The sequence below is a fragment of the Protopterus annectens genome, chromosome 3.part1, assembly GCF_019279795.1.
Source record: "Protopterus annectens isolate FY-2018-M chromosome 3.part1, PAN1.0, whole genome shotgun sequence".
NCBI classification, from domain to species: domain Eukaryota; kingdom Metazoa; phylum Chordata; order Ceratodontiformes; family Protopteridae; genus Protopterus; species Protopterus annectens.
In genome coordinates this window covers 1,856,665,089-1,856,680,402 of record NC_056732.1, presented here as the reverse complement: position 1 = coordinate 1,856,680,402, position 15,314 = coordinate 1,856,665,089, and the positions used below count along the sequence as shown (strand labels likewise).

The following is a 15,314-nucleotide window of genomic DNA, read 5'->3' as shown; positions in this document are numbered from 1 at the left end:
ATTCTTATGAAAGCAGCTTGCATACCAGTGTAAGAGAAATGTGTGGACCATCAGTTGAGCAAGATCTCTGTGAATCTATACAAGCAGATGCTAGACACTGAAATATTCCTGGACCTCACAAACAGATGTGATAGAGTTCTTTGCTTCTCCAAGTAACTAAAGGCATTTTGCCCATAGCACCAGATAAATAGCTTGGGCAGTAGATGTCCTCTCCCTGACTTGGGTGAGTTTACTTCTCTCTGCTTTTCCTCCCCTACCCTTGATCCCCAGAGTAGTTCAGAAATTATTCTGACTGCACCTTTCTAGCAAAGACAGTGCTGGTTCTTTCACATGCTCCAAATGATAAGGGAGAAACTTTGCTTTTAAAAAAAGCGCATTTCATGATGCAGTGCAGGGGGTCCCTAGTACACCCCAGTCTGTGCACACTAGCACACCCCAGTCTGTGCACACTAGCACACCCCAGTCTGTGCACACTAGCACACCCCAGTCTGTGCACACTAGCACACCCCAGTCTGTGCACACTAGCACACCTCAGTCTGTGCACACTAGCCCACCTCAGTCTGTGCACAGTAGCACACCCCAGTCTGTGCACACTAGCACACCCCAGTCTGTGCACACTAGCACACCCCAGTCTGTGCACACTAGCACACCCCAGTCTGTGCACACTAGCACACCCCAGTCTGTGCACACTAGCACACCCCAGTCTGTGCACACTAGCACACCCCAGTCTGTGCACACTAGCACACCCCAGTCTGTGCACACTAGCACACCCGAGTCTGTGCACACTAGCACACCTCAGTCTGTGCACACTAGCCCACCTCAGTCTGTGCACAGTAGCACACCTCAGTCTGTGCACAGTAGCACACCCCAGTCTGTGCACACTAGCACACCCCAGTCTGTGCACACTAGCACACCCCAGTCTGTGCACACTAGCACACCCCAGTCTGTGCACACTAGCACACCCCAGTCTGTGCACACTAGCACACCCCAGTCTGTGCACACTAGCACACCCCAGTCTGTGCACACTAGCATTACAAGCTCGTGCAGCATCAGTGCTGCAACAGGTATTACACTTGCCTTTGGTGCTGGAATGGCTGTGGGTTTTATTCCTATGCCAAGTGATTGAATTGCTGACACTGCAGAGCAAGATTAAGGAACTGCTTTATTCCTGAGTGTGTCCCTCTTCAGATGGGATGTTAAACAGAGATCTCATCTTCCTGAGTTGGTGGAAAATCCCACAGCACCTGTCAAAAAGAGTAGAGGAACTTGCCTGATGCCCTGCCAAATTTCTCCTTGCAATATATGACCACCTGGGTCTCCTCTGAAAAGAGACTACTACCCCAGTGGGACTATCCTAGTCAGCAAAGAATAAATAAATTAAATTAAATTAAATTAAAGTGCAGCCTTTAAGTACCTTTATTCTCAGTCCTTGCTGAAAATACAGGAAAGTCATTGGAAGCCAAATGGAGAGTTTCCTTTTGGTGCAAAATGGAAGAACTAGCATCCAAACCCAATGGATGTGGTTCTCCAGTATCAAGCTGAGCTGTTTCCCACTGGCTTAGCTTATACCTCTGTAAAGGTATATACATCATCCATCTCTGCTTGCCTAACATTAGATCCCCTGGTGGCATCCAGTCAGTCAGTCAGACAATCCTTGCAGATCATCCTGTACCTCAGTCTTTCTTGGAAGAATCTGGGCTCACTCTGGAACTTGAGTTTTGTATTGGGGAAAGTAACCTTAACCCCTCCCCCATTTCAACCAGCTACTAAAATACCACTAAAGTTTCTGACCTAGAAGACAATGGTTTGTATTTCTGCTATCTCAGCTGGAAAGGTCAGGCTGGAATGTGCACATAGACATATCTTATGTTCCACAAAGTCAGGGTGACCTTGGGCACTAGCTTCTCTTTCCTACTAAATGTTATTACAGAAATAGCCTTGAGACAAGCAGTCCCACTTGCTATATTTTTCTCTAAACCTTAGCACAGAGGTCTAATGGTTTTGTACTCTCTAGATGTGCATAGATAATTGAGATGTTACTGTGATCTAACTAAAGTCATAAGAAAATCAGAACAGTTGTTTGCATTCTTTTTTGGAAATTGGACAAGGGCTAAAAGTAACAAAATAAACTATAATTAAATGGATATTATACTGTGTTAATTTCTGTTACAAGGCTGATGGTTGGATCTTCTGGGATAATTCCTACCCCATTTAACAAAGGGCAGAGCAGTTGTTGCTGTCTTCCTTAAGTGCCCAGGGTATCTTAGAGGCAGACTTTTGCTCCTCTGTACACACACACACACACACACACACACACACACACACACACACACACACACTTTCCGAAAGCATTATAATTTGGGTGTGCTTTCAGGAACAAGGGCAGAATATGCCTGTGCCATTCTAAAGGGAATGTTCAGTCCTCATTCCAGGAGGGAAAAAAACATCCCATTTAACAGGGCGAACTTTGGGATTCTTCCCAGTGTTGTGACTGCAGCAATGACCCACATGAAGAACATTGTGCAGTTGTATAGGCAACTTACCACAGTTGTAGATATTTCAGTGTGATCACTTTTTGCAGTGTTGGTATTGTCCATCCTCACTACTGCTTGAGGCATGTAGGGGTGCAGGTGGGTCCCAGTCCCTTTCCTCCTGCCCCTCTTGTCATTATCATTACTTCCTGGTCTGTCTTCCTTTTTCTGGCCCCTCACACAGGCTTGGATTCTACAGATCAAGGACTAGTACAGTACAGTTGTGTGCACTTACCATAAATTACATGATGTAATGTGATCCTATCTCGCCTACATTCTCTACAGATGGGTTCGGAGCCGATCCTCGGCTCCGACGCATATACTATAGAGCGAGTCTCTTATTGGCTGAGTTACCTCATATCCCAGGATGCACCACCACTACCTCCCCAGATCTCGTTTGCCGCTTTCCAAGCATAGACGTGGTCTCGGACTTGGCTGAGCTAAGTACCTCTAGTTAGAAATCTTTTTCTGTCAGATTTTTCTGAAATTCACCCAAAAGCTGTTTTAACAGCTATTGTTGTTGTACGTTTGTGATTCGATAACTTTTTGTGGTAAATTGTGTTTGTTTTTTGGGTAGGAAGGTTCCGTTTAAGTTAGAGGGGCCTAGCCCTACTTTAGGCGTTTGAGTTAGAGCCTAGTTGTCACTGTCATTTGTTAGTCTGTAGTTGTTGTTAACTGTCGAAACCATGTCAAAGGAACATAGACCTTCTGGTTTCAAAAAATGTGTCAAGTGTAGCTACAAGATGTCAATCACAGATGATCATTCCCTGTGTGTGTATTGTCTAGGTCCTAAACACCTGCAGGAGTCTTGTAGCGTTTGCCACGCTTTTTCTCTCGAGTCCTCCAAGAGAGGAAAAACAAATTGATTTTAAAAGGGCTCATTGCCTTCTTTTGAGGAAGCTTTGTCCTCTTCTTCTTCCCCTTCTGGCAAGAAGAAAAATCCGGCTCGACCAGCCCGTCGGAACCGATAGCCAAAAGTCTAGGCAGGCTTCTCCGTCGGCTCCACGGACTTGGAGCCGAGGTCGAACGGTCTGCCTCGATGCCTCCAGCCTCGACTCCCTGGCCTTGGAGCCGAGCTCGGACATCGAGAGGTGGGTCACCTTCATCGGCTCCACTGACTTGGAGCCGATGAGGATTGCCCGCTCAGACACTTCCCCCGGAGCCGAAGTCCACATCGGCTCCGAGGGAGATTGCAATAGTGGTGGAATCTCCCTCGGCCGATCGTCTCGAGCCTTTACGGAGCCGGTCCCTCACTCTTTCGAGCCGGCGGAGAAGTCGACTCGGACCCGATCGGTCTCTTCTCGATCTTCGAGGATGTCCGATTTGGACGTCGACAGGGTGCTTCAGACTCTTCCAGTCACGGTCTTCGCTAAATTGATCTCGACTCCTGCCCAGTTGGCTTTGGAGCGATCCTTATCCTTCTACTACCATTCCTCCTCCGACAGCCTTGGTGCTGTTGGAGCAGGTGTTGGTGGATCCGGTCGCAGTTATCGAGTCGGCTCCGACTCTAACTTCAACTCCGTCCCTTGGGTCGGGGTTCAGTACACGAACTTCCTCCGTCGGCCCGGGAGGCTTGGATCCGACCCTTCGGTTCCAAGCCTCTCTCTGGAGTCGCGTCGGGGCTCCTGTTACTGTTGTGGCCTCGGGGATAGCACCTTCCCAGGATTCTGGGGTTCCTGCCTTCGATGCCATGAGAAGTGCCTTAGCCAAATCCTCTTTGGCCACCTCCACCTTTCCACCACCACCCCTTCCTTGGACGTGGTGACTGGCGTTTCTGGAGTCCCCCTGTCTCGTGACAGCGGAGCCCCTGGGCCTGAGGTTACCCCCATTGGTGGTTCCCTTCTTCCTGGAGGTTCCTCCGACACTCCTTCGGAGGAACCACCCAGGAAGAGACTGTAAGAGGAAACACGTCGACTCCCCTGACGAGTCCCTCACATCAGATACCGACCTCGATGATGCGGAGGGGTCGCCAAAGTCGTCATCGGAAGATGTCTCCTTTGCTGACATTTTAGAAATCCTTAAACACCGAGGCGATTGGCAATCCAAACCCCCTTCCGCTGAGGAGTCGGTGTTCCTCAAGGCCTTCGGGGCTCAGCCCTCCGCCTCCTGGGTGTCTCTGCCCTTCGATGAGCTTCTGGATTTGATCTCTCGAAGGGCGTGGGAACACCCAGATTCTGTGGAACCGGTGCCAGCTCGTCCCAATAAGTTTCTCTCAGCACCCCCGGACAAGGAGTTCTTATCTAAGGGTGTGGCTGTAGATGCTATGGTGGTGGCATCTGCCACCCAACAAGATGTGGCACAGGCTTCCACCTCCATCCATCCACCTAACAAAGAGTCTAGGAGCATGGATCGGTACGGCAAGCGTACCCTTACTTCAGCGGCCTTTACGTTAAGGTCTCTGAATTACTTGGCACACTTCACCAGACTACAGAGGGATCTGATCAAGGAGCTGTCGGATGCCCTCTCGGGTAACTTACCTGATCAATTAACTCAGACAGTTAATTCTCAGTTGGCTACCCTATCCTCTTTATCTAATTCGTCCATGAGGCTCATTTCCTATGTGGCGAAGGCGTAGAGTGGCGGGAACAGGTGTTGCTCTTGGAGACAAGCCTGGTTACGCCTGTGTCATTTCGCGGAGGCCTTTAAGTCTTCCTTTGCCGGCCTTTGATGGGTCCTCATTGTTTGGACCCAAGGTAAAGGACACTTTGACTCGCTGTGAGCAGGAGAGTAAGACCTTGGCTGCCGTGAGGGCCGCTTTTCCACTCCCATCAGGCCTTATCCCAAGGCCCGGAGGGAAAATGTGGTTCCGTAAGTCTCAGAAGCCTTACTCTCAGCAGAGGATCCCCTTCTAGAGGCAGAGGAGGGGAAATTTTCAGGAGACGCCGTCCCAGAGGCGGCAGGCCCTCGCAACACTGGAGACCGCGAGTCCTTTCGTGGCTCCTCCTCCTTCCAGCATCCCTGAAGGAGTGCCCGACTGTGCAGCTCCGAGCCAGTCGGGGTCGTCTCGAAGCACCTAAAGGCCTGGGAATACATTACTCAGTAACAATGGGTGCTTCGATTCATTGCCGGAGTTTACTCCTTCCCCTTCTCAACCGCCCCACCAGTCCAAAGAATCCCGGACCCACCACCCAGTCAACGGGATCATGCAGCCTCAGAAATATCAAAGCTGCTTCAAAAGGAGTCATCCAACCTGTCCCGCAGACCAGGCGGATTAGGGACTTACTCAAGATTCTTTTGGTGCCAAAAGACCGGGACTTGAGACCCATTTTGGATCTCAGCAAACTGAACCGATTTGTAAAAGTCCAAATTCGGATGGTCACTTTACAATCCATTCTCCCACTGTTGGAGAAAGGAGTTTGGATGTGCTCCATAGACCTCAAGACGCCTACTATCACATTCTGATGGATCAGGCGTCGAGGAGACACTGAGCTTCAGCCTGGGAGACAGTCATTTTCAGTTCCGGCTGCCCTTTGGTCTCACCACAGCCCCAGGGTGTTTACCAAATGTTTGGCAGTCGCGACTGCTCTCTTGAGGAGTCTAGGATTCCAGGTGTTTCCATACCTAGACGACTGGCTCCTAACTGCCACTTCCAGGCATCAACTCTTGCAAAATTTAGCAGCCACGATAGCACTGGGCAAATCCTTAGGAATCACCTTCAATTGGTCAAAATCTGTATTGCAACCATCTCAGCGTATTCTGTTCATCGGTGCAGAAATAGATTCAAGGCAGATGCGAGTCTATCTTCCTGCAGAAAGGATCAAACAATTCAGTCTCAAGTCCGACTCTACTCCTCAGGTCCAAAGCTCCAGCAAGAATGGTCCTGCAACTGTTGGATTCCATGGCAGCCACCATTCTTCTGGTCCCCTTGGCAAGGTTGCACATGAGGATACTTCAGTGGCTCCTCTCAGTCCAGTGGTCTTATCAGGACCTTCCCTCAGTCACCACATTCTGATCACGGACACGTGCAAATGGGATCTCCGTTGGTGGCTTATAACCTCCAACCTGAATCAGGGCGACCCTTCGTTCGCCTCCTCCTCTGCCACGCTGACTACGGACGCCTCCCAGACAGGGTGGGGGTCATTCTGGACAGGTCGGTCCAAGGCACGTGGCACCCGGAAGAGTCTTCTTCATATCAATATCCTGGAGATGAGGGCGGTGCTTTTAGCGTTGCAAGCACTGCACGATCACCTCCCTCAGGGTACGATTGCCATTCAATCCGTCAGCATGTCGGCAGTCTGGTACCTAAATAAGCAAGGAGGAACCAGGTCCTATCCTCTTTGCAGAGAGGCCATGAGAGTATGGGATTGGGCAGTCTCAACCAAGCGCTTTCTAATGGCAACTTACATTCGGGAAATCCAGCGTGTTAGCCGACAGACTGAGCAGAACTATTCTCTCTCCTCACGAATGGTCCTTGAACATGACAGTTACAAACATATTTTGAGCTTTTCTCCCCAGGAGGACTTGAAAAACGGGTTCCTTGTGGCCCAATGCAGATCTTCACAAATGGGGAGTTCCGTGTTGCGACCTCTTTGCGACTCCTCTCAATGCGAAGTGCAATCAATTTTTCTCTCTAACCCTGGTTCCGGGGAAGAGCCCCATGGACGCATTAGTCCATCCTTGGCCCTCCGGCCTGCTTTATGCCTTCCCTCCAGTTCCTCTCCTCCCAGGGTGATTCAAAGGCATCTCTTAGGGAGCAAGATGATATTAATTGCCCCATACTGGCCTCGGCAAGTCTGGTTTCCTATCTTCAAATATGCATTGGAGGGTCCTTGGTTCCTGGACCAGGTCCCAGACCTACTGACTCATCAGTCAGGACAACTCCATCAGTCCCTCCACACCTTGAAGTTGACAGCCTGGCTCCTCCTCTTCCAACCATAATTAGGAGTCATACTTTGGCTCCTGAAGTCATACACATATTGTCTTCAGCCCACAAGTCTTCTACAAAGAAAATATATTCTAGCAAATGGAAGAGATTTGCTATTTGGGCCCAGCTCGGGATTAGACCCAATTTCTACTCCTGGCAGAAGTACTAAAATTCCTGACCTCTCTGTTCCAGCAAGGCTCTTCAGTATCTACCATCAAAGTACAATTGGCAGCTATTTCTAATTTTCATGAATCCATAGACCCACCTTTAATGAGCAACAAGCTTGTGTAAGACCTTCTTGAAAGGTGCTGCTCTATTAAGACCTCCATTTCTCATCCTGCACCTCCATGGGATCTGAATGTGGTATTAGGTGCCTTAACTTTTTCCTTTGAACCGGCAGCAACCTGTGATCTCAAATTCCTTTCTTGGAAGACAGCCTTTCTAGTTGCTATTACTTCAGCAAGAAGGGTTTCAGAACTTCAGGCTCTGTCAGTTAAACCACCTTACCTGGTATTCCACACAGATAGAGTATCTCTTAGACCAAATCCATCCTTTATACCAAAAGTTTGTTCTAGTTTCTGCTTACAACAATCGATGGAGCTACCAGTTTTCTTTCCCAAATATTCCAATAGAGCTGAATACATTTTCCACTGCTTAGATGTGCACAGGCAATTGCGCTTTTATTTGGATAGGACACACAATCAAGGAAATCAGATCAACTGTTTGTGTCCTTTTCAGATAACAGATTAGGCAAAGCCATCACTAAAGTCACTATTGCCAAGTGGATCAGGGACTGCATCACTCAAGCTTATATTTATTCTAACAAAGAGCTTACCACCTCTGTAAAGGCTCATTCTACTAGAGCTATGGCTACTTGGTAGCCTTTCATTCCAAGCTCTCTATTGGTGACATTTGTGCTGCGGCTACATGGACATCTTCACACACCTTTGTTTCTCACTACAAATTAGATGTGGCATCCAGGGGTCGAGCTTCATTTGGTTCCACAGTACTCAGGAGTGTTTTCCAGTGAGCCACCCGGGAATTAGGTGCTAGGGACGCTGTCCCATCAGTCAGAATGTAGGCGAGATAGGATCACATTACATCTTTTAGTTATGTACTTACCATAACTTTAGATGTATGGGATCCATCTCTACATTCCTAATAACCCACCCCTTCCCCTGCCTTGTAGACCAGAGGATATCAGAAGGTCCGAATCCTGTTCTTTCCTCTTGAAAGATCTAACAATGTTATATAAACAAGCTGTGCATGTGTGAATGAATGCGGACAAACGAGATCTGGGGATTAGTGGTGGTGCATCCTGGGATAAAGATAACTCAGCCAATAAGAGGCCTGCTCTATAGTATAGCGTGCCTTGTTGGAGCCGAGGATTGGCTCCGAACCCATCTGTAGAGAATGTAGGCGAGATGGATCCCATACATCTAAAGTTATGGTAAGTACATAACTAAAAGTTCGAGTGTATTCCCTCAGTTGGCCTGAATATCAAAGTCTTGGGTCCTTTCCATGATGTCAGGTCGTCAGAGGTGCCTATATATATATATATATATATATATATATATATATATATATATATATATATATATATATATATAACAATGCAATTGTAACAACATAGACTTTACCTTCATCTAAAAGCAAATACACCACAAAGGCTGTAGAATATAGTAAGTTCTAGAAAAAAGGGCGATGGCGGGTGGGTAACCTGGACTGCAACAGTGAATACACTCAAACATCTACATTTATCGTAAGTGTACACAGCTGTACTATGTTCTTCGTGTTTCACTTTTGCAGTCATTACATTTGGGTAGAATCCCAAAGCTATGGATGGGAGGCGGAAACTAAATAGCCTTAGAAGCGGCTATAAGGCCCTGCAGAACTGCAGTGGCAAAGCCTGCCCTGGACTTAGAGAAGAGAGGCAAATGATAATGCTTTGTAAAAGTATGAACAGAGCTCCAAGTAGCAGCTTCTAGAATATCTTTGGTTGGCACCTCTCTGAGAAAAGCTGCTGAGGTAGATGCAGCCCTGGTGGAATGTGAACTGATACCCTTGGGCACCGGTTTACCATGATGCAAATAACAGAAACGGATGCAGTGACTTATCCATTTTGAATTAGTCTGCTTTGAAATAGCCTTTCCCTCTGATCCTGCAGCAAATGCCACCAGTAGCTGTTCAGATTTTTAAGAGATTTGGTCCTGTTTAAGCAGAATCTTAGTTGTCTGTGTACGTCCAAGGAATGCAGAATCCACTCCCCCTTGTTCTGCGGATTTGGGTAGAAAGTTGGCAGGTGAATAGTTTGGTTAAGAGCTACACTGGATACCACCATAGGCATAAAGGAAGAGTTGGTCCTGAGGGACACTCTGTCTGGGTAAAATATAATAAAAGGCTCCACAGCCATAAGGGCCTGTAGTTCTGAAACCCTTCTTGCTGAAGTGATTGCCAGAAGGAAAGCTGTTTTCCAAGATAAAAACTTTATATCTGCAGTAGCTGCTGGTTCAAATAGAGGCAGGGTGAGCTTTTCCAACACAAAATTGAGGTCCCATGCAGGAATTGGTGATCTTCTGGGAGGCCTTAAATTGTTGGCCCCTCTAAGATACTGTTTTAGCAGAGGATGAGAAAAGATGGGAGGGTCTGTTTTGTAATAAGCCGAGATGGCAGAGGCATGGATTTTTATTGATGAAAAAATAGGCCCTTGACAAGCATCTCAGTTAAGTATTGTAAAAATCTGAGGAATATTGGGCTTTGCTGTCTCTGTTCCTTGTGCTTGGTTCCAAGCACAGAATATCTTCCATTTATCAGCATAAGATTTTCTAGTACTAGGCCTTCTGGCTACCAAAATGACATCCATCACAGATTTACTGAGAGGTGTTGTTTGAATAATTACATGATCAGCCATGCTGCCAGGTTCAGAGTTTGGAGCTGATTGTGCAGAACTTGATTGTTCTGCTGAGACAGTAGATGAGGTATTTGAGGCAAGTACCAAGGAGGGAGTTGAGACATATTCCTTAGAATTGGATACCACTGCTGGTAAGGCCAGTGGGGCAATTAGGATCATTTTTGCTTTTTCCTGCCTGACCTTTAGTAGGACCTTGGGAAGAAGGGGCAGAGGAGGTAAGGCGTAGACTGATAGATTTTTCCAACTGAAGGATAGAGCATCCACTTTCCAAGCTTGGCTGTGATAAGTCCTTGTGCAGAATTTGTCCAGTTGATAATCCTGGGAGGAAGCAAATAGATCTATGTTCAGGCTCCCCCATTTCTCTGTTATCATGTTGAAGACTTGTGGATCCAGTTTCCACTTGTGAGGGTCCATAAGATTTCTGCTTAGGTCGTCTGCCAGAGTATTTTGTTTTCCTGGCAGGAATTGAGCTTGAAGATGTACTTGGTAAGTCATTGCTGTGTCCCATAATGTCATGGCTAGTCTGCAAAGGGGGTAGGAATGTGTACCCCCCTGCTTGTTTATGTACCACATAACCGTAGTGTTGTCCGTCTTTATCAGTAGTTGTCCTGGATGAAGTAAGTCCTCGAAGGCTTTCATGGCATTCTGACCAGCTAACATCTCTTTCTGGTTGATATGCAGATGCATTTGTTTTGGGCTCCATGTGCCCTGAATGCATCTCCCCGCCAGGTGGGCCCCCCAAGCATAGTCTGATGCATCTGTAGTTAGGGCTTGGTTGGCAGGGGGTAGAGTGAAAGACCATCCCATGTTCTGGTGACATGTCTCTGCCCACCAAAGAAACTCCTGTTGTAGGCAGGGAATGAGAGGAATCATTGTTTTCAGACTGTGACAATGCTGACTCCATAAACTTTTTAGATATCACTGTAGTTTCCTCATATGTAGTCTTGCATATGGAATTAGTAGAATGCAGGATGCCATGAACCCCAAAGCCTGCAGAATTTGTCTTGCAGATAACTGGGTTTTTGCTACCATCTGTTTGAAGTAAATAGTCAGTTGTCTTTGTTTGTCTGGCATAAGGTAAGCCATCTGGGCAGTTGTATTCAAGCTTGCACCCAGAAATGTAATCTTTTGAGAGGGTACCAGTTGTGATTTATTTTCGTTTATTCTGTACCCTAGGCATGCTAGAAGCCTTTTTACAAACGCCAGATGTTGAAGAAGAATGTCCTTGTTTTCTGCTTGAATGAGACAGTCTTCCAAGTATGGATAGATTTGTATGCTTCTTTCTCTGCAAAATGCAATTACTGGTGCCAGGCACTTTGTAAAGACCCTGGGCACAGTAGATAAGCCAAAGGGCAGTGCAGAGAATTGGTAATGCATAAAACCAGCCTTGAAGCAGAGGTATCTTCTGCACAATTCCCTTATTGGGATATGCAGGTATGCCTCTTTTAAGTCTAGAGTCACTAGCCAAGCGTTCTTGCCCAGCATGGGCAGAAGCTGTTGCAAAGTCAGCATTTTGAATTTTGGGATGCCCAAGTATGTGTTCAAAATCGATAAATCCAGTATTGGGCGCCAGGCATTGTCTTTTCTGGGTACCAAGAACAGTCTTGAGTAAAACCCTTGTCCTTTTTCTAGTTCTGGTACTGGCTGAATAGCCCCCATATCCATGAAGGATGTAACTTGTTTCTGTGCCTCTGCCCATTGATTTTGTGGCAGATCTGGCCAACCATTTGGAATTGGCAAGGTATGGAAATGAAATCTGTATCCCTGGGATACTATGTTTAATACCCACTTGTCCTGGGTTATTAACTTGCCAATTTTGAGCATGAACTGCTAGTTTTCCCCCTAAGGGGGCTGCCAAAAGATAAGTGCTTGGTGATGACAGCGGGAAGTCATTGAGACTGTTTACTGTAGGGTTGTGCTTTTGTTTCCTCCAGATTTGGAGGTAGAGGCACCCAATTGCTTTGACCTGTAAGAACCCTGTGATTGATATCTGGAGCCTTTTGAGCACCTGGATTTGCCCCGCGAGGCTCTGTCTGTCACAGAAAGGACCATTTTTTTGTAGGCCAGTGTCTACTGAATCTTGGTGGCTGCACTTTTAAGAAGTCTTTTACAGTTTGCATAGAGTTAGCTTTGTCTTCCATTTTCTTTAAAAACTCTTCTGCCCTATTACCAAACAGAGTATTATGCTGTAATGGTGCATCCAACAATTTAGCTTTAACATGATCAGGCAGATTTTGCTCCTTGAGCCAGGCATGCCTTCTAATCACAGATCCAGTAACTGCGGCCCTGCAGGAGGCCTCCAAGGAATCAAAACCACATTGCAAAGTATGCTTTCCAACCTGTTCTGCTGCATGCAATAATTCCTGTAATTCTTTATTTTCTGCACATTCAGAAATCAACATAATTTTCTGTTTCAGTAATCTCATAACATGCTGTTGATATTTAAGCATATGAAACTGGCAGTTTAAGGCCCTAATTGCCAAGGTTGCAGACATATAAACTTTCTTTCCCCATCTATCTAGCACCCTGGAATCTCTATCAGAGGGCGTAGGATTCTTAGCTGTTGAGGCCTTTACACCTTTGGGACCCTGTGAGATAGTTTTGGGGTCAGCAGCAGGGTTTTTGAATAAAAATTTGTGGGAGTCAGGATCCTTGTAATATCTGTCTGGCTTGCTAGGAGCTGGAGGTAGGGAATCTGGAGCCATGTTTGATTCCAAAAACACATCATCGACAATGTCTAATACAGGAGGTATGGCCAAAGGCCTATGCTGAGGAAGAAGAAGAAAATCCCTAAGCCTCTTTTTTGATTCTGAGAAATCTTGACTCTCGCAATGAAAATGTTCCCTCAAAGTATGCAAGGTTTCCCCAAAAGAATAATCCTCGGGAGGAGATGCAGATGGGATGGATTCCTCTGCATCTGAATCCTCATAGAGTGGTATAGAAAATTCCTGATCAGAGGGGTTAGGAGGGTGGCCTAATGGTTAAGGTGCTTGCCTTACAAACACAAGGTGCAGGGTTTGAGTCTCACAAGGGATAATTGGCTAGGCTTAAAATGACTCACAAGGACAATTAGCTTAGTACTAATCTATGAACCTATGAAGAAGAGGAATCAGAAAAAATAGAAACCTGATCTGAAGATTCATAATCAGTGTCTGGCCTAGGCCTCTTTTCAGAGTGGGGTTGGGAACCCCTGATCAAGGTAATTAATTCTTTAACCATTTTGATCATCTGTTTTTTGGGCATAGAGTCCTGAGCACGTGGCTCATGCGTCAGTTTTTTTAGCCTTAAAAGTTACTTTTGTCTTTGTTTTTGAAGCTGACGTCGGTTTTATATAGAAATGCTGAGGCCTGAAAACGCCCTCAGAAGCCGGTGCCTGCTCAGCGGTTCCGGACCCATCCAAGGGAGAGACATCCGCGGGTACAATACTTTGAGAATCTCGCGGCATGCCGGACTCCACATGGGTCTCGGTAGAAGCCTGCGACTCGAAAGTAGCGGGTATCAGAGGCTGCAAAAGCACCTCACTGAGTACCGGTGACTGGCTTAGGAGAAGCTTCGTTGTCGGTTTTGGACTTTGACGGTCTGTCTCTGTCCTTTTCTTTGCGTTTTTTGTGAACTCGGTAGTCGGATTGCTATCCGACGACATTTTAGGGTAATTAAATCTATTTCCAAAATATTTTGAAGCAAAGATATACCGACGCTTAATAGTGCATTGGTTAAATCTAGCACAAAACCGACAGCAAAGCACATTATGATCTGGGCCTAGGCAAGGAATACAGTGCAAATGGAAATCCTTTTGCGGCATTTGCTTCCCACAAGTAATGCAATTATTAACTTTTACTGACATCGGTATGGAGCAAGAAAAAGTTTCCCCAACGGGGTACTTAGCTTTAATTGAAGACTTCAGTTCTGAAACTCGAATGTGAAAATTTCAGGAGTCGTCCGACCGGCACTTGCGAACTGCTTCTGGCACCGTGCAGCAAGAAAGACTAAAGAAAATGGCGTCGGCTGCATGTTTTATACCCCTGATGACCTGACGTCATGCAAGAGGAGACAGCAACCGATGCAGGACCCAAGACTTTGATATTCAGGCCGACTGAGGGCAACCTGCCAGCAGATTACCCAAATGTAATGTCTGCAACAGTGAAACACTAAGAACATCTGGGGAATCTTTCACTACTAACAGACTACTATTAGGCTCTGACTGACCTGATGAGGAGTAAGAAAGAACTAATGATGGCGTATTCAGATGCCTTCCTTATCCCAGGTACATGAAGATGTCTGAGGTAAGATGACATCAGCCCAGTTATGGAGTAAGGGTGCCCTGCCCTGCTTTGAATGACAGATCAGGTGTCCGCCTCGGACTTAGTCTGCTGCAGATCCACAATGTTGTGACAAATTATGGCTCTCCCACTCACTGTGTGTGTGTGTGTGTGTGTGTGTGTGTGTGTGTGTGTGTGTGTGTGTGTGTGTGTGTGTGTGTGTATTTTAGAGCAAAATTGCAGTATTTTTCATATAAAGAGAAGTCAGAGATAAAAGACCATGTAATAACAGAAGGAAGCTGTTTAGTTGTAGACGTATCCAAACTTTTTTCCGCATTTTTTGTTTTTGAAATGTTGTTGTGGTATAATTCCATCTTTATCTGCTAGCTCTTTTTGTACATACTATTGTAAGCATAATACAAAAACTCCAACATTTTAACTGTTTCTATTAATTTTCTTATGCAGGGTATAATGTTCCACTAAATCACCTGTTGGCACTCTTTGACAGAAATGAGAAAGTTTCACCTGATGACAAGGAAGGCAGACAGAAGATGCTGAAAACAGAGCTTCCTGATGGCTCTGCTAGTCGTAAGTAGTTTGTGTGGCATTTAATTATTCGAGTGGTTAAGGATACGTCCAAAATTTTCAGAAGGTGGAGAAAGGCATTTTCTGTCATGGATATGTACACCTCTACCGCATATCAGAAAGATTCTTGGACTTCACATGGTCTGGTAGACCCAAATGAATAA

The 15,314-nt window shown here is 46.2% G+C and overlaps 1 protein-coding gene across 1 annotated transcript in view; it reads left to right on the top strand.

The window, feature by feature from the left end:
• The window catches only part of LOC122798768 (gastrula zinc finger protein XlCGF26.1-like), a 95,902-nt gene that overhangs the window by 31,675 nt on the left and 48,913 nt on the right, over positions 1-15,314 (top strand). The window contains exon 3 of the mRNA XM_044067879.1: positions 15,031-15,153. Coding sequence (XP_043923814.1) covers positions 15,031-15,153 — 123 coding nt within the window. The remainder of the gene's footprint in view (positions 1-15,030; positions 15,154-15,314) is intronic.